The sequence below is a fragment of the Monodon monoceros genome, unplaced genomic scaffold (genome assembly GCF_005190385.1).
Source record: "Monodon monoceros isolate NGI ecotype Baffin Bay Population unplaced genomic scaffold, NGI_Narwhal_1 Super_Scaffold_14, whole genome shotgun sequence".
NCBI classification, from domain to species: Eukaryota; Metazoa; Chordata; class Mammalia; order Artiodactyla; family Monodontidae; genus Monodon; species Monodon monoceros.
This window is the reverse complement of record NW_021703770.1, coordinates 2,208,725-2,233,679: the sequence shown is the minus strand read 5'-3', so window position 1 is coordinate 2,233,679 and position 24,955 is coordinate 2,208,725. Positions and strand designations below refer to the sequence as shown.

Sequence of the window (24,955 nt, the reverse complement as noted above, 5' to 3'; positions counted from 1 at the left end):
CCCAGGATGTTAGCAGGCCTTCCCTTTGGGGTCATCCCCTATTGAGAGTGGGGAGGAATTTCTCCATTATTCAGAAAAAAGATCACCCCCTGAGACTGACAAGTTCCCAGCAGGCCAAGACTCAGCTCCTTGCCTCCAAACTCTTCCTGAGACCAACATCAACATTCCCTTATTTACAAATCAAATGCAGTTAGAGACAATCTTTCTTAAAATACAGTATATATATTCTTTAAAATGAGGAATGCCCTGTCGTTTTTCATTAGGAAAAGAAACCACATCCACTTACCAATACCCATTCTCATCCAAGCATCCTGAACTGTAATTCTTATTCATGTAGTAGATGCTACACAAATAAGAGAGAATAAAATACTCTGTGGTTGCAACAATTTTCCAGTTTCCCCCAACACGGCCAGTTACATGGAAAATTGTTGGAACTAGAGGTGGTAAAATTAAAAATGTCTCTAATAAATTAATATTATTGGCTTTTGATTACTCCATTGCTAGTTTTGTTTTCTTGTGTTGATAACGCATACCAGTTTAACAAAGTGCATGCTTGTTTAAAAAATTTTTGAACTGGCAAGCTAAAATGATCCGTGTCGGCTTGCCCACCCACCCCCTAAAAAGAAGTTAATATAATTTAGAATCTAGCGCTTTAAAAATGTGGTCATGACGTATCTGGGATAAAGACTGCTTGTGGAACATGCATGATTTGGCAAGATGATAAATCAAAAACCTCGTGGGTTTTGTTTGTTTTCCCGTTTTGTTTGGAAGCGGCCGAAAGCAGGCTATTAACAGAATTGTGTGACGGAAAAGAAGGATGAATACCTGATATGTTCCATTTTGTCACATCAGAAGCACACTGGTGTGTGCACTCATTCACACACACTCAGACCACACACATTCGGCCACCCACTGCTTGGGGAGGAAAAGAGAAAGGAGTTGGGTCAGAGACACCACTGTGGGTGGGCACTCGAGGCTCTCAGCCGCGTGTGCAGCTTTGGGTCAGGTATCCTCTGGGCTCTGTCTCCTTGTCTGGGTCTCACACCTGTCCTGGGAAAGCCACCCCAGAGGTGGGGCGGGCTGGGGAGAAATGTAAGGCATACTTTGCTGGGAAGAAGGAAGAAATCCATGCTTCATGCTCAGATGCGAGTTTCACGGGAAGACGGGCCTTTCCTTTTTTCCCTTTGGCCTGCTCTGTCTCGCTGGGAAGGTGGGGAAGAAAGGAAACCAAGAAAGAGGGAAGGAGAGAAAGAAAAAATGATGACAGTAATCATAACAGTAAAGGATATAACCATAATCAATAAATAAGACAAGGTGGGCCAATGAGACTTAACGTCAGCTATGACAAATGACTTCTGTTTGTGTTTCCCTCCCCAGACCCTAGATGGACTTCCGCCGTCTCATCAGCCTGTGGTTGTCGGTAAAGCTGTGTAACCCGGGAGAAACGGAGCTAATAGGGGACGGGAAGAGGCTGTTTTTTAATGTGCTTGGTGAGATCTCCTCGATCTTGTAAGAGATGGGGTGGAAGTACTGGGGGGCGAGCTTGGCGCTGAAGGAGTTCTGCTGTGCCGCCGAGCGGCCACCGTATTCCTGCGGGCGGTAGCAGGTGCAGGAGCACACGGACTGCAGGTCCGCCGCGTCCGCCTTGTACCGGGGCCGGCCCTGCCGCGCCTCCTCGGGGATGTGGATGGCCATGCTGTTGCGGTTGCCGGCGAGGGACGCCCGCTCCTCGGCGTCCCGCCGCTCGTCCTCGCTGTTCATGGTCAGGAACCTGAGGACCACCAGGTTGAGGAAGGCCCCTATGACCGTCAGCCCCACCAGGATATACATAAAGCTAAAGGCCACGTAGAGCGGCTTCCTCTGCAGGGCGCCCTTGGTCTGCAGGGCCACGTAGTCCCCAAAGCCAATGGTAGTCAACGTGATGAAGCAGTAGTAGTAGGCGTGGAAGAAGCTCCACTCCTCGCACTGGGAGAAGGCGGCCGCCCCGATGCACAGCGTCCCCATGCAGGAGAAGAAGCCCACGGTCACCATGTTCTCCATGGACACCTCCGTGTTGCGCATGCCGCAGCACCTCTTGATGCGCTTCAGTAGGTAGCGCACGAACGTGTTCATCCGCTCGCCCAGGCTCTGGAACATGACCAGCGTCAGCGGGATGCCCAGCACCGCGTAGAACATGCAGAAGGCCTTGCCCGCGTCTGTGCCCGGAGCAGCGTGCCCGTAACCTGCGGGAGGAGGTGAGAGGACAGGGAGACGGAGTCAGCTGGGGTCTCCTGCGGTTCGGGGTGGGTGTGGATGTGGGCGCGGCCGTGGGGATGGAGCTGGGGGCGGGGCCAGCGCCTGAGGGGTGGGGCGAAGAACAGGGAAGAATCAGTGAAGAAAGAGCCTTTGAAGTTTGGCGGGGGGGGGGGGGGGGGGGGTGGGGGGCTTTTGGCCACGGGGGGGGCTGGGGGGGGGTCATTGCACTGTTCTTCCAGTGACACAGTTTTCTCAAAGAAAAGCAGCATATTCACGCGTAACATTTTGCAGAAAACTCCAAAAGTAGCCAGCCCAAGGGAGAAAATTCAATATCCCAGCATGGATCAACATGAAGAGTGAAGAGTCAGAGAACGCTAACTGGGTTTTTTGGTGGTGGTTCTTGTTTTTGACCACCATGATTCTATTCTTAGATACATGCGCGGTCCAAGGCCAGGTAGAGCAGACAGGTGGGCAGGCAGCCAAGGAGGTGTGGATCCCGGCACCTCCCCCGCTGGGAGATGTGGGGCTGCCCAGGGAGGTGGGGACACCACGGAAGGTAAGAGGGGTGCACGGAGGGGGATGATGGATTCCCTAGAGTCCTTTCTGTGTGTGCTGGGGAAGGGGAGAAAGGACCCCGGTTTCCACGTTCTCAACGGTGGTGCCGGAAAGCTCAGCACGGAGCAAATCAACTTGCCTCCTGCCCCAGGCTCCCCGTGCCCCCAGCTCAGGCATCGGGGATCCACCAGCCCACAGCCAGTCCGTGTGGACTCCTTGTCATACATCACCTCCTTCTACCCTCGTGACGACCCTATAAAACAGGCGTGATGCATCTGACAGCACTGGCAAGGAAACCGAGTCAGTTACTTAATAGCAGGGTAGCTTGGGTTTCTTCAGAGTTGGTGGCTGAAAACTCTGGGTTCCAATCCCCCAAATGAGGCTTTTTTAAAAGCAGACATCTTGAATTGAGAGAGGTCATTGCAGGGTGGAGCATAAACACCACGAGGGCAAAGATTTTTTACCTGTTTTGTCCCCTGCTGTATCCTCACACCTAGAGAAACACCGAGCACATAAAATACCGCTTTAACAAAGGCCAGAATAAATTTATGCCACTGTGTGAACGTGGCCTTGTCAGAATGGAGGGAACGAATAATCCTTAGCGACCTCGTGTGTAAGTGCTTTTGAAACTCTTCGCGCAGCTGCACAGACCATCACTTCGTTGATCCCCTGCATCAACTATGCAAGACCGAGCCTGTATTTCCTCACATTCAAATGCGGACAGGGGTGCTGGAAAGGTGAGTTACCTGCCGGCATCACCCGGCTGGTCAGTGATCGTGTCAGAGCCAGGACAGGGTCTGCGCAACATGGCAGAAGAAACCTAAGACTTGTTCAAGTTCCGGGACTAATCCTGCCCAGAAAGATACCAGGATCATGGGCGGTATTTGGACTGGGCACTTGGAGGAGGCGCATGGCCTTCCAATGTCTCAAATCCTGCCCCGTCACAAAAGGCTTCCCTGGTGCTCCCCGAGCCACACGCTCATGGTCATTTAACCAGCTGCGCTACCTTAGGCCCCAGACAACCTCTCCCAATCTGTTACGTGGGAGGATGATAATTTTGAGGTGGGGATGTTGTGCAGGTCCACTGAGGTCAGAGAGCAGATAGCCCAGGGCCTAGGACTCAGGAGGGACCTGCACCCCGCCCACTGCGTCCCCCAGGAAGACAACTGACTGCCCTAGCCTGGGTCTCTCTCCCAGAGACTCATCACTTCCGTTGAGTCTGCCCGCCTTTCCCCCGGCATGAGCTTGTGCCACGTCCTGCCTGCCCCGGGGGCCACACTTTCACGGCAGAGATGACATCACACGTGTGTATCCTCTCTGGACCTCAGTCCCCCTGAGCCAGTGCAGAGCTCTGACCCCTCAGCAACCCCATAGTCTTACGAAAGAGGAGAAATGGCAGGTCAACGTTGGAGTTGGGCCAGAAAGGACAGAACAGTGAAACAGCAAGAAGGAGAGAACAACAGGCATATCAATGGAAATGATCCAACCTGAAGAGACGAATAAAGATCAGAAATTAATAAAGTTTAAAAGCCTCAGAGACATGTAGGACAGTGTCACCAGGTGTCCTAGAAGAAAGAGAATGAGACAAAAAAAATTGAAGAAATAATAACCAAAATTAACCAAATTTGGTGGAAGACAAATTTACAGATTCAAGAAACTCGGTAAGCCTCAAGCAAGATAAATGCAACGAAAACCACACGTCGGAATCAAGCAACGAAAACCACACATCGGAGTCAAGCTGCTGAACACCAGAGAGGGAAGATCTTGAAACCACCAGAGAGAAACCGTGTATCACATACAGGAAAACAATTATTTGAACAGCACTTACTTCCAATCATAAACAACAGGGGCCAGGAAACAGTGGATAACATCCTTAAAGAGCTTTTTAAAAAGACTGTAACCCAGAACTGTCTATCCAGGGAAAGTATTCTTTAAGAATGAAGGCAAAAATCAAAACTACAATGAGATATCATCTCACACCAGCCAGAATGGCCCTCATCAAGAAATCTATAAACAATAAATGCTGGAGAGGGTGTGGAGAAAAGGGAACACGCTTTCACTGCTGGTGGGAATGTGAATTGGTTCAGCCACTATGGAGAACAGTATGGAGGTTCCTTAAAAAACTACAAATAGGAGACTTCCGGGAAGATGGCGGAAGAGTAAGACGCGGAGATCACCTTCCTCCCCACAGATACACCAGAAATACATCTACACGTGGAACAACTCCTACAGAACACCTACTGGACGCTGGCAGAAGACCTCAGACCTCCCAAAAGGCAAGAAACCCCCCACGTACCTGGGTAGGGCAAAAGAAAAAAGAATAAACAGAGACAAAGGGATAGGGACGGGACCTGCACCAGTGGGAGGGAGCTGTGAAGGAGGAAAGGTTTCCACACACTAGGAGCCCCTGCGCGGGCGGAGACTGCGGGTGGCGGAGGGGGGAAGCTTCGGGGCCGCGGGGGAGAGCGCAGCAACAGGGGTGCGGAGGGACTCCCGCACAGAGGATCAGGGCCGACCAGCACTCACCAGCCCGAGAGGCTTGTCTGCTCCCCTGCCGGGGCGGGCGGGGCTGGGAGCTGAGGCTCGGGCTTCGGTCGGAGCAAAGGGAGAGGACTGGGGTTGGCGGTGTGAACACAGCCTGCAGGGGGTTAGTGCGCCACGGCTAGCCGGGAGGGAGTCTGGGGAAAAGTCTGGAGCTGCTGAAGAGGCAAGAGACTTTTTCTTCCCTCTTCGTTTCCTGGTGCGTGAGGAGAGGGGATTCAGAGCGCTGCTTAAAGGAGCTCCAGAGACGGGGGCGAGCCGCGGCTAAAAGCGCGGACCCCAGAGACGGGCGTGAGACGCTAAGGCTGCTGTTGCCGCCACCAAGAAGCCTGTGTGTGAGCACAGGTCACTCTCCACACCTCCCCTCACAGGAGCCTGTGTAGCCCGCCACTGCCAGGGTCCCAGGATCCAGGGACAACTTCCCTGGGAGAACGCACGCACGGTGGGCCTCAGGCTGGTGCAACGTCATGCCGGCCTCTGCCGCCGCAGGCTCGCCCCGCACTCCGTGCCCCTCCCTCCCCCCGGCCTGAGTGCGCCAGAGCCCCCGAATCAGCGGCTCCTTTAACCCCCTCCTGTCTGAGTGAAGAACAGACGCCCTCCGGCGACCTACACGCAGAGGCGGGGCCAAATCCAAAGCTGAGCCCCAGGAGCTGTGCGAACAGAGAAAGGGAAATCTCTCCCAGCAGCCTCAGGAGCAGCGGATTAAAGCTCCATAATCAACTTGATGTACCCTGCATCTGTGGAATACATGAATAGACAACGAATCATCCCAAATTAAGGAGGTGGACTTTGAGACCGTGTGGATGAAAGGCTCTTGGTGCTGCAGCCAGGAGTCAGTGCTGTGCCTCCGAGGTGGGAGAGCCAACTTCAGGACACTGGTCCACAAGAGACCTCCCAGCTCCACGTAATATCAAACAGCGAAAATCTCCCAGAGATCTCCATCTCAACACCAGCACCCAGCTTCACTCAACGACCAGCAAGCTATGGTGCTGGACACCCTATGCCAAACAACTAGCAAGACAGGAACACAACCCCGCTCATTAGCAGAGAGGCTGCCTAAAATCATAATAAGTCCACAGACACCCCAAAACACACCACTAGACGTGGACCTGCCCACCACCAGAAAGACAAGATCCAGCCTCATCCACCAGAACACAGACACCAGTTCCCTCCACCAGGAAGCCTACACAACCCACTGAACCAACCTTACCCACTGGGGGGCAGACACCAAAAACAACGGGAACTACGAACCTGCAGCCTGCAAAAAGGAGACCCCAAACACAGTAAGATAAGCAAAATGAGAAGACAGAAAAACACACAGCAGATGAAGGAGCAAGATAAAAACCCACCAGACCTAACAAATGAAGAGGAAATAGGCAGTCTACCTGAAAAAGAATTCAGAATAATGATTGATAGGAAAGATGATCCAAAATCTTGGAAATAGAATAGACAAAATGCAAGAAACATTTAACAAGGACCTAGAAGAACTAAAGATGAAACAAGCAACGATGAACAACACAATAAATGAAATTAAAAATACCCTAGAAGGGATCAATAGCAGAATAACTGAGGCAGAAGAACGGATAGTGACCTGGAAGATAAAATAGTGGAAATAACTACTGCAGAGCAGAATAAAGAAAAAAGAATGGAAAGAACTGAGGACAGTCTCAGAGACCTCTGGGGCAACATTAAACGCACCAACATTCGAATTATAGGGGTTCCAGAAGAAGAAGAGAAAAAGAAAGGAACTGAGAAAATATTTGAACACATTATAGTTGAAAACTTCCCTAATATGGGAAAGGAAATAATCAAGTCCAGGAAGCACAAAGAGTCCCATACAGGATAAATCCAAGGAGAAATACGCCAAGACACATATTAATGAAACTGTCAAAAACTAAATACAAAGAAAACATATTAAAAGCAGCAAGGGAAAAACAACAAATAACACACAAGGGAATCCCCATAAGGTTAACAGCTGATCTTTCAGCAGAAACTCTGAAAGCCAGAAGGGACTTAAAGTGATGAAGGAGAAAAACCTGCAACCAAGATTACTCTACCCAGCAAGGATCTCATTCAGATTTGATGGAGAAATTAAAACCTTTACAGACAAGCAAAAGCTGAGAGAGTTCAGCACCACCAAACCAGCTTTACAACAAATGCTAAAGGATCGTCTCTAGGCAAGAAACACAAGAGAAGGAAAAGACCTACAATAACGAACCCAAAACAATTAAGAAAATGAGAATAGGAACATACATATAGATAATTACCTTAAATGTAAATGGATTAAATGCTCCCACCAAAAGACACAGACTGGCTGAATGGATACAAAAACAAGACCCATATATAAGCTGTCTACAAGAGACCCACTTCAGACCTAGAGACACATACAGACTGAAAGTGAGGGGATGGAAAAAGATATTCCATGCAAATCGAAACCAAAAGAAAGCTGGAGTAGCAATTCTCATATCAGACAAAATAGACTTTAAAATAAAGACTATTACAAGAGACAAAGAAGGACACTACATAATGATCGATCCAAGAAGAAGATATAACAATTGTAAATAGTTATGCACCCAACATAGGAGCACCTCAATATATAAGGCAAATGCTAACAGCCATAAAAGGGGAAATGGACAGTAACACATTCATAGTAGGGGACTTTTAACACCCCACCTTCACCAATGGACAGATCATCCAAAATGAAAATAAATCAGGAAACACAAGCTTTAAATGATACACTAAACAAGATGGACTTAATTGATATTTATAGGACATTCCATCCAAAAACAACAGAATACACATTTTTCTCTAGTGCTCATGGAACATTCTCCAGGATAGATCATATCTTGGGTCACAGATCAAGCCTCGGTAAATTTAAGAAAATTGAAATGGTATCAAGTATCTTTTCCGACCACAACGCTATGAAACTAGACATCAATTACAGGAAAAGATCTGTAAAAAATACAGACACATGGAGGCTAAACAATACACGACTTAATAACGAAGTGATCACTGAAGAAATCAAAGGGGAAATAAAAAATACCTAGAAACAAATGACAACGGAGACACGATAACCCAAAATATATGGGATGCAGCAAAAGCAGTTCTAAGAGGGAAGTTTATAGCAATACAATCCTACCGTAAAAAAACAGGAAACATCTCGAATAAACAACCTAACCTTGCACCTAAAGCAATTAGAGAAAGAAGAACAAAACAACCCCAAAGTTAGCAGAAGGAAAGAAATCAGAAAGAAATGAAAAAGAAATGAAGGAAACGATAGCAAAGATCAATAAAACTAAAAGCTGGCTCTCTGAGAAGATAAACAAAGTTGATAAACCGTTAGCCAGACTCATCAAGAAAAAAAGGGAGAAGACTCAAATCGATAGAATTAGAAATGAAAAAGGAGAAGTAACAACTGACACTGCAGAAATACAAAAGATCGTGAGAGATTACTACAAGCAACTCTATGCCAATAAAATGGACAACCTGGAAGAAATGGACAAACTCTTAGAAAGGCACAACCTGCCAAGACTGAACCAGGAAGAAACAGAAAATATGAACAGACCAATCACAAGCACTGAAATTGAAACTGTGATTCAAAATCTTCCAACAAACAAAAGCCCAGGGCCAGAGGGCTTCACAGGCGAATTCTATCAAACATTTAGAGAAGAGCTAACACCTATCCTTCTCAAACTCTTCCAAAAGACAGCAGAGGGAGGAACACTCCCCAACTCATTCTATGAGGCCACCATCACCCTGATACCAAAACCAGACAAGGATGTCACAAAGAAAACTACAGGCCAATATCACTGATGAACATAGATGCAAAAATCCTCAACAAAATACTAGCAAACAGAATCCAACAGCACGTTAAATGGATCATACACCATGATCAAGTAGGGTTTATGCCAGGAATGCAAGGATGCTTCAATATACGCAAATCAATCAACGTGATACACCATATTAAAAAATTGAAGGAGAAAAGCCATATGATCATCTCAACTTTCGACAAAATTCAACACCCATTTATGATAAAAACCCTGCAGAAAGTAGGCATAGAGGGAACTTTCCTCAACATCATAAAGGCCGTATATGACAAACCCACAGCCAACATCGTCTTCAATGGTGAAAAACTGAAAGCATTTCCACTAAGATCAGGAACAAGACAAGGTTGCCCACTCTCACCACTCTTATTCAACATAGTTTTGGAAGTTTTAGCCACAGCAATCAGAGAACAAAAGGAAATAAAAGGAATCCAAATCGGAAAAGAAGAAGTAAAGCTGTCACTGTTTGCAGGTGACATGATACTATACATAGAGAATCCTAAAGATGCTACCAGAAAACTACTAGAGCTAATCAATGAATTTGGTATAAAGTAGCAGGATACAAAATTAATGCACAGAAATCTCTGGCATTCCTATACACTAATGATGAAAAATCTGAAAGTGAAATCAAGAAAACATTGACCACTGCAACAAAAAAGAATAAAATATCTAGGAATAAACCTACCTAAGGAGACAAAAGACCTGTATGCAGAAAATCATAAGACACTGATGAAAGAAATTACAGATGATACAAACAGATGGAGAGATATACCATGTTCTTGGATTGGAAGAATCAACATTGTGAAAATGACTCTACTACCCAAAGCAATCTACAGATTCAATGCAATCCCTATCAAACTACCACCGGCACTTTTCACAGAACTAGAACAAAAAATTTCACAATTTGTCTGGAAACACAAAAGACCCCGAATAGCCAAAGCAATCTTGAGAACGAAAAACGGAGCTGGAGGAATCAGGCTCCCTGACTTCAGACTATACTACAAAGCTACAGTAATCAAGACAGTATGGTACTGGCACAAAACCAGAAAGATAGATCAATGGAACAGGATAGAAAGCCCAGAGATAAACCCACGCACATATGGTCACCTTATCTTTGATAAAGGAGGCAGGAATGTACAGTGGAGAAAGGACAGCCTCTTCAATAAGTGGTGCTGGGAAAACTGGACAGGTACATGTCAAAGTATGAGATTAGATCACTCCCTAACACCATACACAAAAATAAGCTCAAAATGGATTAAAGACCTAAATATAAGGCCAGAAACTATCAAACTCTTAGAGGAAAACATAGGCAGGACACTCTATGACATAAATCACAGCAAGATCCTTTTTGACCCACCTCCTAGAGAAATGGAAACAAAAACAAAAATAAACAAATGGGACCTAATGAAACTTAAAAGCTTTTGCACAGCAAAGGAAACCATAAACAAGACGAAAAGACAACCCTCAGAATGGGAGAAAATATTTGCAAATGAAGCAACTGACAAAGGATTAATCTCCAAAATTTATAAGCAGCTCATGCAGCTTAATAACAAAAAAACAAACAACCCAATCCAAAAATGGGCAGACCTAAATAGACATTTCTCCGAAGAAGATATACAGACTGTCAACAAACACGTGAAAGAATGCTCAACATCACTAATCACTAGAGAAATGCAAATCAAAACTACAATGAGATATCGTCTCACACCAGTCAGAATGGCCATCATCAAAAAATCTAGAAACAATAAATGCTGGAGAGGGTGTGGAGAAAAGGGAACCCTCCCGCACTGTTGGTGGGAAGGTAAATTGATACAGCCGCTGTGGAGAACAGTATGGAGGTTCCTTAAAAAACTACAAATAGAACTACCATACGACCCAGCAATCCCACTACTGGGCATATACCCTGAGAAAACCATAATTCAAAAAGAGTCATGTACCAAAATGTTCATTGCAGCCCTATTTACAATAGCCAGGAGATGGAAACAACCTAAGGGTCCATCATTGGATGAACGGATAAAGAAGATGTGGCACATATATACAATGGAATATTACTCAGCCATAAAAAGAAACAAAATAGAGCTATTTGTAATGAGGTGGATGGACCTAGAGTCTGTCATACAGAGTGAAGTAAGTCAGAAAGAGAAAGACAAATACCGTATGCTAACACATATATATGGAATTTAAGGAAAAACAAATGTCATGAAGAACCTAGGGGTAAGACAGGAATAAAGACACAGACCTACTAGAGAATGGACTTGAGGATATGGGGAGGGGGAAGGGTAAGCTGTGACAAAATGAGAGAGTGGCATGGACATATATACAGTACCAAACGTAAAATAGATGGCTAGTGGGAAGCAGCCGCACAGCACAGGGAGATCAGCTCGGTGCTCTGTGACCACCTAGAGGGGTGGGATAGGGAGGGTGGGAGGGAGGGAGACGCAAGAGGGAAGAGATATGGGAACATATGTATATGTATAGCTGATTCACTTGGTTATAAAGCAGAAACTAACACACCATTGTAAAGCAATTATACTCCAATAAAGATGTGAAAAAAAAAAAAGAATGAAGGCAAAATCCACTTTCAGACTAAACTTGTTTCCTGCTGCTCTGCATAGCACGATTACTAAGGAAGTTCTTCTGCCTGGAGGGAAATAGCACCAGATGGAGACTTAGGTCTTCAGGAAAGAATGAAGTGCATCTTGGTAAACAAGTGGGTTTATATTTATACAAAGTGCAGGGGTGGGAATCCCGCGACATCGCCATGTAGCTCACCTGTGTGGCTGATATAAAACCCAGATGGATGCTGGAAGACAGTAGATTGCTGGCAACTTAATAAGGCGGTAAATTAGCTAACGGTTCCGGATGGGATATATTTACTGGAGGAAACCAGCACAGCATTTGCTGGCTCAAACCCAGGTGCTCAGGCCCCCCTCCTGCAAAGTAAAAATGATCAGAAGTGGTGTCCCTTCACAGGGCCTGGATGGCAGTATGCCCGTGTATCCTGTCCCGGGGTGGTGTCAGTTCTCCTGCGGCCCATCATACTACAGAAAGAACTCCATCATTTTGACATCCCACAGTATATCTCACTGATCTGTTACAGCAATGACATCCCTTAGCAAGACGCGTGCACAAGAGAGTGTGTGCCGGTAACACCCCCAAAGTTCAGGGCCTTCCGAAGTTCAGGCCCTAGAATAAATCTCCTAGGGCCCCAGTGGTCCAGGGCACAGGACCACTGCAGCAAGAAAGAAGCTGCCCAACTTGCAGAGCCTTTCAGGAAGACAGAGGCCTGACCGGATATCTTCAATTTCCCCATCTAGATGCACCCATCTCCACCCTGCTCTCCCCTGGGGAGGCTAAGTCTGCGTAAGCCACCTCAAGGGGTTCTTGGCCCTCTGGTGTCCAGCTGAGTTCATCCAAGGCACAGTCCCAGCAGGAGGTCAGAGGAACGGAGGAAGATGAGGACCTTGGTAATGAGCTACATCTGCCAGCAGGTTCACGCCATGGAGCAACTCTACAAGTGCTAGCAGCTACATCCCAGGCATGTTGACTGACAGCTCTCCACGGTTGCTCATCCCAGGCTACCACACCTTCCCTCGTTGCTTTCCCTGCAACCTACCCGCCCTCCCACACCATAAATAGCCATTAATTAACTGTTCGAGTTGAGAGTGCCACCTCCTGCAAAGACCCCGGCTGCTACACCACGTGTATTCTCCACCGGATCTGCTTCCCAGGCCTCCTTATGATGTAACGCGGTGGGCACTGCATGCAAACGGGTCAACACATATCAAGTCTACGTACAGAATACTCATGAAGTATCAATGGAACACACAGACATAGCATGGATGCTTTATACAAATACACGTGGTACATATACACTTGGAACTCTGTGAAAGATGGATGTGTTGGGTAGAGTAACTGCACGTGGATGTGAAACGTGGGCAAAAGCCACATACCATATATGTATTAGACCAACACACAAAGCATCTACGGTATACCCACCGCACACCCAGAGTCACACACTTTGTGCAGGATGTGCATGTGCACGGAAAGCGCACTCAAGACACAGGACGTGTGCGCCACATGTATGCACAGGCTGCAGGGATTGTACGTACCCATATCTCAATAGCATCCATGATATCTACAGATAACAGATATACGCGGTGGAGAACATACAAAATACACATATGCCAGACACACGAGAGAAGACAGCTTCTCCTTCCCAAGAGGAGAATGGAATTAATATACAGAAATCTGTTGTATTTCTATAACAACGAAAGATCAGAAAGAGGAATTAAGGAAACAGCCCCATTGAGCAGCACATCAAAGAGAATAAAATACCTAGGAATAAACCTACCTAAGGAGGCAAAAGACCTACTACACTCTGAAAACTATAAGATGCTGGTGGAAGAAACTGAAGACGACACAAACAGATGGAAAGATACACCATGTTCTTGGAATGGAAGAATCAATATTGTTAAAATGACTATACTACCCAAGGCAATCTACAGATTCAGTGCAATCTCTGTTAAATTACCAATGGTATTTTTTAAAGAACTAGCACACAAAAAAATTTTAATTTGTATACAAACACAAAAGACCCCGAATAGCCAAAGCAATACTGAGAAAGAAAAATGGAGCTGGAGGAATCAGGCTTCCTGATTTCAGACTATACTACAAAGCTACAGTAATCAAAACAGTATGGTACTGACACAAAAACAGAAATATAGATCAATGGAACAGCATAGCGAGCCTGTTATAAAGAGGAAAACAAGCTACAAATCTTCAATGCTCTCAGAGAACCTGTGTGACAACTCAGATCCTAGAAGACTGTGGGTGGTTTTTTTTTTTTTTTTTTTTTTTTTATCTGTGAGTGAATGAAGGCAGCCTGGCCTTCCTGGGCTGGGAGCCGGATTTATGTATCTACTCATATGTTATCCACTGAGACTCATCCAGAGCCTTGACTATGCACCATGACCTGTTTCTGGCACAGGGGATCCACAGGGGCTTTTCATCTTCCCCCGAGATCTCCAGAGGGGCACCAGCCAGCCAGTGCTCAGAGCCCCACCCAGTGCCTGGACAAGGGGACCTTAGGTGGAGGGCATGGGTGTCGCAATGCCACTGAGGACTCCCAGGCTGGTGCCTGTTCTCCTGGGTTGCCTCCCACCCCACCTGTGAGGACCAGTCCCTTGAGCTCAGAGCCACATCCCTGTCCAGGTTTTTCCCTTTAAGATCCTGGGCTCCCCCTACCCCCCATCTTCCCAGGCACTGGGAGCCAGTTTCTCCTCCACCGACAAAACCTCAGGAATCCCACCTAGGACTATACTGCTCATCCTTCCATCATCATAAACAATTCATCCTTTTGGCAAAGACACATCTAAACTTGATTTATACGGGGCTCAGGAGGTGTGCTTGGGGTGCAGAAGATATGCTGAAACCTCTGGGCTGCTGCTCTGTGACCTCAGCAGAATTATTCAGTTCCCTGGACAGATGTGAGAAATGAGGCTGGGAAGGGGAGATCAGACCAGCTCATGGCCACTCTGCAAAAGACAGGGTGGTCATCCTTCCCCAGCCCCACAGGAGCCCAGCAGTGACCAACATGACCATCACCCAGACCTCCACAAACTGGGGAACGTGAAGACCACCAGCCACCAGATGCGAAGCTCCCTACACACAGGGGACACAGTGACTCACACTGTCCCTCTGCACCCAGCCCTGCCGCCCCCTTTCTCTGCTGACTTTTCCACGTGTGCAGAGCCAGAGACTCAGACTCGCTCGTGGCCCTGATGGGCTGCTCAGGTGGCCACAAGGGGCCAGGCCCCTGGGTGTGAGGCCAGCCATGGGGGCCACTGACATGGATGGCGACTGCGGTGACAGCCTGAAAAGCCACCCCCAGTGTGCACAAACGGCAGCTGCGTCTCCAACACTGTGCTCCCTGGGCCAGGGTTCTCTTTGTCAGCAGGTGGCAGGGCCCAGGACCAGGCTAAGGGCAGAGGCAGGTGGACATATGGGCTTCTGCTTAGCGCCTGAACCCAGGACCCTGGCCTCCCCCACCAGGAGCGCTAAGGGCAGGGCAGGTGGACACATGCGGTGAAGGAGTTTAGCAGAACAGAAAGGAAGACCGCAAGCCCAACCCCACATCCCAGCCCGTGCACGTGCACCCACGTGCTAAGCCCAGGGGTAGGGATGGAGCATTCTAAGAGCTGCAAGGCTATTTGTTAAGAGGAATGCACGAAGTCAGCCTTGCAAAGAACCTCCACTTCGCCCGGCCAACCTCCCCACCCAGAAAGGGCTGCAGAGCCCAGCTCCACACCACAGGCCAGCATGGCCTTCCTAACCTACAAATCCCAAAAGGGGATAGAACTGTTCAAATAACAAGCCCCACCTTGAAAAGCTGATCTGGACTCCTGAGCATCCTAGAAAGACACCTCGGTTTCCTCATCTGTGAAATGGGGCCAAGGACAGGGAGCAGAAACAGACAGAGATGCAATGGGAACTGACCTCTCATCAGGTCACCAGGTCCCTGCTATGGACTAAATGTCCCCCACAAATTCATACGTTGAAGCCCTACCCCCCCCCCCCAGTGAGATGACATTTGGAGGTCATCCCTCCCTCCTTCCCTCCCTTCCACTGTCTTCTTGCCAGACTCTGAGCTCCCAGGAGGGCAGAGCCCACCCCTGGCTCACCCCTGTGGACCCCAGAGCCCAGCACAGAACAGGCACTCAGAACTTAGAGGGCGGCATCACCATGCATATGACCTCCGTCTTCCAGGCCTGCCTTGAAGTCCTAGCCCATCCCCAAGCCCAGCACGGCTGAGGGCAGCTTTGCCCAACACACTGCATCATCCAGCCCGATTTTCATGGCCCCTTTAATATACTTAGTGGGTCTCTTTGATCTGTCCTGCGAGAGGCTTTGCAGAAGAGAGGCCTGCATCTCTGGGCTGCAGCTGGCTAACAAATAAAACAAATGAATAGGCTCTGTCTTCCCGGAGGGGAATGAGGCAGGGAAGGAGGGTAATAAAACTAATCATTTCTATTGGGTTGGGGGCTCCCCAAAGAGCCAGCTGCAGCTACAAGGCAGCGCTCCCTTGCGAGACACCCTGTGCTCCCCCGGCTCCTACTAGATTTCCCAGAAGCTGACAACCGCCAGGTCCGAGAAGTTCCCAGGCCCAGCTCCTGCCCTGGGCAGCATTTCATTAAGATGTCACGGGTGTCCCGCGGGTTGTCCTCACTGCAAGAAGTAGATGAGGCAACTGGGCGTGTGGGTCGTAGACCAGCCTCGCTCCTGACAGACACTCGGGACTGTCCATGGCTCCCTCCTTTTCCCTGGGAATCTAGGCCTGTGAATAGTTGGCCGTAAAAGCCCTTTCCAGACTCTCGCAGCACTTCACAGTTTGCAAAGCTTCCCCCACTGTGGAGTGCCCCTCCCTGAAGCCTGCCCTGATCCCTGTGCCAGAAACGACCAACCCAGCTTTGAATTCCCCTCCAGGACACTTCAGCGGGCGGGACAAGGCTGGCCCCTGGCATCAGGACAACCTGGGTTGGAGCCCTGACTCCGCCCCTTAGGGACCGTGGGTGCCCAGGCCTCCTCATTCTCTTCAGTCAAGTTCACTGTGATCCCAGCCTCCCAGGGATACTCTGCTGCTCACTGCGCAGAAGCAGCCATCAAGGCCAGGTGCCAGTGCTCATGGGCATCACTTCCAGCCCAGAGGCCGCCCGGCCCAGGCAAGGAGATGGCCACCCAGGCATTTGGGCATCAGGAATTTGCTGCTGGAAGACAATGAAATATTTATAAAGGACATGCAAGGATTTTGTGCCTGTAGGAATTAAAATAGGCACAAATTCCATTAAAGAATGACTCAAGGTGGCTTTGTGGAGAGAGGTGCCGGAGAAGGGGGCTGCCCTCAGCCCCCCGTGCTTTCTGGCTGGCTCCCCACTTCAGCCTGCAACAAGCATCCCACTCACCCGTCCTCCAACCATGCTGGCCCGGCTCCGGCCCCCGCATGGGCTCCGCATGATTATTAAGACCCAGGTGTCTGCAGACACCAAAAGGGAAAATGATTCATGGGCCCCATGGGGCATGGGGAGTGGGGGTGAGGGTGGACAGGAAGGGTCCTCCAGCGGTTCCTGGATGGAAATCAGTAAGTCCCAAGGACTACATCTGGCTCCATCTCCTACTCTACCAACCATGACCTTGGGAAAGCCACCTAGACTCTAAGCCTTTACTCTCTTCTGTAGAGGGGAGTGAGGAACGAGGAGTCCCTTCCAGTTAGTTCCACAGCACTCTACAGTCTGCAAAGCTTTTCTGCATTCATTCTTTCATCTGAAAGGGCCGCCCCTTGTGGCAGCCCCAGGTCAAGCCACGCTTCTCACATTATAACCGAACCTGAATTTCTCCCGGGTCCCACCACGGGGGCTTGGGCTAATGTGCAGGACTGCCGTTCAGCCCCCGAGAGGGGATGATGCTTCCTGTGGGCTCCGATTGGGTCTCCGGCCAAGCCCTGAACCAATGAGCCTTTTGTTCTTTCCTGCCAGACTTGAAGGGGCCAGGGTGTGATGTCCGGAGCCTCTGAAGTCATTTCACCACCATGAGGATGAGCCCCACCATGCAGGAGACTATCCTGAGAAACGGGGGCTATTGTTCCACCCCCAGGTCCGAGCCCAGTCTCCAGTCAGCCCTTCTCAGGCGCTCCCATCTGTGTCCCAGTAATCTGGCTTCAGCCAGTGCTCTGACTGCAGTGGATTAACACTCAACATGTCCTACACCTCAGCACGACTACAAATAATGAAGAGCAGTTTGGGAAGGAAAACAAAGCACTTTGCAACTCACACACCCCTGCACCTCACACGGTTTCTCTTACAGGCCACTAGGTCTGTCTGAGGGGAAGTGGGCAGGTGAGGCCAACCAGGCCTGCGGGCAGCCGGCGGCCAACTGGAGACCCACTTCCCCGAAAGAGCAGCTGCTCCCCGAGCCCAGCGACCGGGGCTGCAGGCCAGGGTGACCCAATGTCCTGCTTTTTAAAGAGAAGCTGGAAACACTGGATATTGAAAATGTAGGATCTAACTGGTATCTAATGAAACATTTTAAAACGTGGCACAGGCCAAACACAGTAAGAGAAAACCGACCATCTCTTTGTCCAAAGGGTAAGTCACGATGCTCAAGGACTGGAGGGGAGGGAGGAGAGGACAGAAGGGACTTGAGGAGAGAGAGGCCGGGGGCAGCAGAGGGGGCAGTGAGAGGGCAGCCAGGCCCGTGGCTCCCCACCCCCGAGCCCCATCTCACCCCCCCATTCACCTTCCCCCATCACAGTGAGGTCCCTGCTGCAAGTCACCTGTTCGTTCCATTTCACAGACGCACAAATAAAGGCCATAGACGCGCCTGCCCCGCTCAGAGCACCAAGCAGAGCCACGGCCAGGTGAGCGTGACCATCTTGGGCACCATCCCCAAGGGGACTCAGCCCACAGGACCATGACCCCATCTCACAGATGAGAACCCTGAGGCTTTCTGTCCAGGGCCGGGGCTTCCAAGGCCTGAGCCCTGGCCCCTCTCAGAGGCGCCTGGAGGCCTGGTGAGTTGCTCAGTCACCAGTTTGGCACTGTGATCCCTGGAAGAAAACCTGGCAGATTTGGTGTTTTATTTAATGACAGAGCAATTCCCTCATTAATTTCCCGAAACATTCCCTTTTGGTTTCGCTTCATTGTTTCGATATGTCTTAAGAGGGAAAGAAGACCTAAAAATACATTTTTAAAAATATGCAAGCTCACGAGGCGCAGATTTCTAACAACAGCTCCTGATAGGTCTTTCTCTTCTGTCTGGAGGGAGGCCTCATGTGAGGACGCCCTGGGGAGAGCCCGGTGAGCCCCTTCCTGGGAGGGCTGGGAAGGCCGGGGTGCGGGGTGTCAGGTGAGGCCAGAGCCTGCTCGGCCTCAGGGACCTTCCCACTCATATCAGCCTGGCGCCCACTCCCCCCCCACTTGTGCTAAATGGACACTGCATCTCTCGCTTGGTCTGTGCTATCACTCAGGAGCACCTGGCAGACGAGACGGTGGGGGTTCCTAGAAACCCTGGTCCAGACTCCAGGTGGGCCTCTTCCCAGCTCTGGGCTGCACCTCCCTGGGTCCTGTTTCCTTTGTGTTATGAGGACCCAGGGGATCCAGTCACATGTCGTTATCCCTATCTTAACGGAGGAGGAAACTGAGCCTGGGCAGCCCCGTGTGCTTCTCCTTTAGTCCCACAAAGACCTCGGGAGGCTGGCATCAGGAGACCCCTCAGATGGGGGCAGAGCTGCATCCCAGGGGTCCCTAAGGGTGCTGAGAATGATGCCCACAGCAGATGGTGGTGACCACCCAGAAGTCAGCGGGTAAGTAAAAGGCAAGACTTTACAGTTTGCTCAAGAATGTTCTCTACTCTTAGCGCTGACCAAAGCAACAAAACATACTTCCTTTAGAAACTCTTTTTAGCAACTCTACTCCTAGTTATATAGCCAAAAGAATTTTAAATAGGTATTCAAATACTCGTACACGCATGTTCATAGCAGCACTATTCACAACAGCCAAAAGGTGGAGACGGCCCAAATGTCCATCAGTGGATGAATGGATTAGCAAAATGTGGTGTGGGACCTAATTAAACTCAAAAGCTTTTGCACGGCAAAGGAAAATATAAACAAAATGAAAAGACAACCTACGGAATGGGAGAAACTATTTGCAAATGATTCAACCAACAAGGGATTAATTTCCAAAATACACAAACAGCTCATACGGCTCAATATCAAAAAAAGAACCGAATCAAAAAATGGGCAGAAGATCTAAATAGACATTTCTCCAAAGAAGACATACAGATGGCCAACAGGCACATGAAAAGATGCTCAACATCGCTAATTATCAGAGAAATGCAAATCAAAATTACAATGAAGTATCACCTCGCGCTGGTCAAAATGGCCGTCATCAAAAAGTCTACAAATAATAAATTCTGGAGAGGGTGTGGAGAAAAGGGAGCCCTCTTGCACTGTTGGTGGGAATGTAAATTGGTGCAACCACTATGGAAAACAGTGTGGAGGTTCCTTAGAAAACTAAAAATAGAACTACCATACGACCCAGCAATCCCACTCCTGGGCATATACCCTGAGAAAACCGTAATTCAAAAAGATACATGCACCCTTATGTTCATTGCAGCACTATTTACAATAGCCAAGACACGGAAGCAACCTAAATGTCCATTGACAGAGGAATGGATAAAGAAGATGTGCTATATTGATGCAATGGAATATTACTCAGCCAAAAAAAGAATGAAGTAATACCATTTGCAGCAACACTGATGGACCTAAAGATGATCGTACTAAGTGAAGTAATTTAGACAAAGACAAACATCATGATATCACTTATACATAGAATCTAAAACAATGATACAAATGAACCTGTTTACAAAACAGAAATAGACTCACAGACACCGAAAACAAATTTATGGTTACCAAAGGGGGAAGGGGTGTCAGGGGAGGGATAAATTAAGAATTTGGGATTAAGATATACACACTACTATATATAAAATAGATTACCAACAAGGACCTGCTGTGTAGCGCAGGGAGCTATATTCAGTATCTTGTAATAACCTATAATGGAAAAGAATCTGAAAAAGAATACATATATGCATATATATACATATATATAAAATCGGAATCACTTTGCGGTACACCCGAAACTAACACAACATTGTAAATCAACTATACTTCAATAAAAATTAAAAAAAAATAACATAAATGAACGAACCAAACGAAAACAAGCACACAGATACTGAGAACCAGGGTGGTGGTTACCAGGGTGATGGAGGTCGGGGGAGGGCGAAATGGGTAAAGGGGGTCCACAGTGTGGGGACAGATGGAAACTAAACTTTCAGGGGTGAGCGTGCTGTGCTGTGTCCAGAAGTAGAAATATAACACTGTACACATGAAACATATAATGCTATAAACCAATTTTAAAAAACTAATTAATTAAAAAGAAAAGCTGGTGCATGTATACAATGGAACATCACTCCCATAAAAGAGAAGGAAATCTTGCCATTTGTGACAACACAAATAGACATTACGCTAAGTAAAATGAGTCTGAGAAAGACAAATACTGTATTATCTCACTTATATATAGAATCATTAAAAAAAAATCAAGCTCATAGAGAAAAGGATTGACAGCTGCTGGAGGGGGGACTCGGCGACGGTGGGCAAAATGGGTGCAGGGGGTCAAAGGAGCAAACTTCCAGGTGTAAAATAAGTCCTGGGGACGTAATGTACAGCACAGCGACGGTAGTTCATAACACTCTATTGCATATTTGAAAGTTGCTAAGAGAACAGATCTTAAAAGTTCTCACCACAAGAAAAAAAACTGTAACTGTGTGTGGTAATGGATGTTAACCAGATGTACTGTGGTGATCATTTCACAATACAAACAAAAATAAAATCGTTATGTCATACATCTGAAACTACTATGTTATACTTCAATTAAATCTCAATAAATTTTTTTTTTTTTTTTTTTTTTGCGGTACGCGGGCCTCTCACTGCTGTGGCCTCTCCCGTTGCGGAGCACAGGCTCCGGACGCGCAGGCTCAGCGGCCATGGCTCACGGGGCCCAGCCGCTCCGCGGCATGTGGGATCTTCCCGGACCGGGGCACGAACCCGTGTCCCCTGCATCGGCAGGCGGACTCTCAACCACTGCGCCACCAGGGAAGCCCAAAAAATGTTTTTAAAAGGAAGGAATCTCTGACACATATTACAATGTGTCTGAGCCTCGAAAACATTATTCAAAGAGAAAGAAGCCAGACACAACAGGTAACACTGTATGATTCCATTTATATGAAATATACAGAATGGGCAAGTCTACAGAAGCAGAAAGCAGGTTAGGGCTTCCCGGGGCTGGGCGAGGGGACGACACGGCAACTGCTTGATGAGTCGGGGGTTTCCTTTTGGGGTGATGGAAATGTCCTGGAACTAGACTGAAGTGGTGGTTTGCAAACATTATTTATGCACTAAATGGCTAAGTTTACATTATGCCTATTGTACCTCAAGAAGTGGGGGGAAAAAACATTATTTTTAAAGCCAAACGCTTCCCATTTTCCAGGGGTCCCGGCTCTGACCCGAACAGGAGAGACATCAGGAACAGGACTGGGACAAGGCATACCCAGACCCCAGACCCTCAAATACCTCAAGCTTGGACCCTCAGAGGCATGGAGCCTCACTGCTGGAAGAGGTTAGAGGCCCTCCATCCGCCAAGTAAGTTTGCTCTTGAAGAGGGTCATATAAAATGTGGCCAGTAAAGAGTTTAAGGGGCTGAGATGCTGGTTAAAGCCTACAGCTCTCAGTATTTTCAGGCCCACTTGCTAAAGAGCCTCGGACCGCCAGTCAGCGACCAAAATGCAAGGGCGCCCTCTGGCGGGCACACGGACAACTGCAGAGCCGGAACTCGGCCGCATGGGCCACCAGCCCTGGGTTCCCCTGGGACAGCATTCAAAACCAGGGAGTCAGGGAAAAGCCATTCATCATTTTTACAGAGGACGTGTGTCGTGTGGTGAACTTCTTCTCATAAGTTACCACCAACCAACGGCATCACTGACGAAACATAATAATAGATGATGGTGGTCGCAACCACTGTGTACAGAGGGCATGCACTGCGCCAGGGACCGACCTAGCATGTTTCACGTTCCTCAACTCATTCGCTCTGCAGGGAGAGGGAACGCCCTTTGCGTAGTGAGTGGTGTTCTCCCAGGGGGGCACGGATGAGAAGCCCCAGAGTCAGACGGAGCTGGTGCCCATCCGAACTCCCTGCTCTCAGCCAGCCACATACTGAAGAAGAGGTGTTTTCCTTCTGTCTCCTCCAGCCCTTTGCAAGAAAATCCTCCTCTCTCTCCCATTCTACTCTCCTTCCCTCGCTGCACAGTCCATAACGCCCCCCTTCCCAAAACAAAAACTGCAAGGAAGTCTGGGGAAACAAACTTAAATTTAAAAATTAAGTTCATAAGAAAAATTATATGAAATCGGGCTGACTTCTGAAAAGTCTAGGGTGGAATAAGACAATTTTAAGACAGGCTTAATACCCAAGAATACCCACTCATTCGGTAATCATTGATACTTGTATTTTTAAAGAAGTAAAACCAAGTCACAACTATTTAAACTGGTGCTTTGTTTCTGTTTGAGGTGGAGACGCTCCTTCAGGGCCTGGAGGGCAGGAGACGGAGGGAGCAGGTGAATTCATGGAGGAAAGATCCGTGGGGGCCGAACAGAGAGAGCCCTGGATGCCAAGGTACTCAGCCTCTGAGTGCCAGCTCCCCAAAGCCCCCAGCCCCCCAGGTGCGGCCTGCCCTTCCCTCCCGGAAGCTTCTGGCCCCTCTCAGGGCCCGGCTCAAAGGCCACCTCCTCCAGGGAGGCCGTCTTCTCCTCACCCCCAAATCCCAAAGGCGTTCTGGGCACACAGGGACCTAAGAGACACGGCGTTAGGTGGCCTGTCTTCAAGCCTGGCTCCCCTCTCAGTGAAAGGAGCATGACTCACGCCGCTGAGGGCAAAGACACGCTGCTTTCACAGCTGAAAATGCTAAAATGCGAACGCCTCTGCCTCTGGGACACACAATGAGCTGAAGTGAAGGTAAAAGGTAGACAGCTCGGCTTCCCAAACCACCCGTGTGCTCACGGGGATTGGCCGCCCCGGGGTCTTGTTCCAGGGCAGGTGCTGAGGCAGGGGGCCCGGGCCTGGGACTCTGCATTTCTCTCCAGCTCCCTGGATCCTCCCACCACTAGGGAGGGACCTGAAGGGAAGCAGGGGCCTGTCGCAGCTGAGGGGGTCAGCGCCCGGCCTCAGGGGATGTCACCGGCCTGGTCCCAAGTGCGTGGTGATGGTTAGAACTGAGCTCGTGTCGCGCGCACGACTCGGCACCCACCGGGGGTCTGACAGCAGCAGACTTGCTCCACGTGGCGAGAGAGGCTCATTTGCTCAGGCAGCAGCAAAAGCAGGGGGGCTCTAGCCGAGAGCGCTAGTGCCCACCCAGATGTGGGCCCTCTCCTACTCTGCACACGGCAGGCCACACGGCTCTCGGGCCTCCTGCAGGGCTCCAGGCCTGGCCCGTAAACCCGGCCTCGGGACTCCCGTTCCCTCTCCTCCTTCCTCTTCCCCGCTCTGCCTGAACAGGGAGCCCACCTGGGACCTCGGGGAGGATGGAGCCTCCCGCTGTTCGGAGCCTGGGTTCCTGAATGCCCGTGCACGACAGAGGCCCTGCTGATCCGCGGTGACTGTGACACGAGGGGTAAAGGAGCTGGGGTCGCATGAAGCCGGGGATGAGGGGAGGTGCTTGCTGCGCCCCCCCGCTCACAACAAGCACTTGTAGAGATCAGGGTTTACCAGCACAGGGGCCACACTCAAGGGGCAGGTACGTACAGGCCGTCACCGCCGACCCTGCTGTCCAACAGGATCCCCCGGACTCGGGTGCAGACACGGATGACCCCTTCTGTACCTGTTTCCACATCTGCCAGGGGCAGGGACGGCCGTGTCCATTTCACAGGTGAGAAAACTTGGTCTCCGGGACATGATTAGCTGTGTGACCTTAGGGTCATCCCATATGTAGTGGGGCGAGGCGTGGGGCATGGCCGTGACTACACAGCGCAGCCTGCTGTACGATGCTGACAGCCCCCGTGCATGTGTATGCAAATACAAACACACGCACGCACGCACAGACATACAGATACCTATGCACGCACATGCACACAGAGACACACACGCAGACACCACATACACACGTGCACACGCATGTATGCGTGCACACAGGCATACAGATAC

General features: G+C 49.1%; 1 protein-coding gene across 1 annotated transcript in view; it reads right to left on the bottom strand.

Annotated features, from left to right (window-relative positions):
• Window positions 1–202: 202 nt before the first annotated feature.
• Window positions 203–24,955, bottom strand: part of KCNK9 (potassium two pore domain channel subfamily K member 9) — a 93,154-nt gene continuing 68,401 nt past the window's right edge. Inside the window, exon 2 of the mRNA XM_029223013.1 lies at window positions 203–2,222. Within this exon, the coding sequence (XP_029078846.1) occupies window positions 1,381–2,222 (842 nt within the window). The 3' untranslated portion in view covers window positions 203–1,380. The remainder of the gene's footprint in view (window positions 2,223–24,955) is intronic.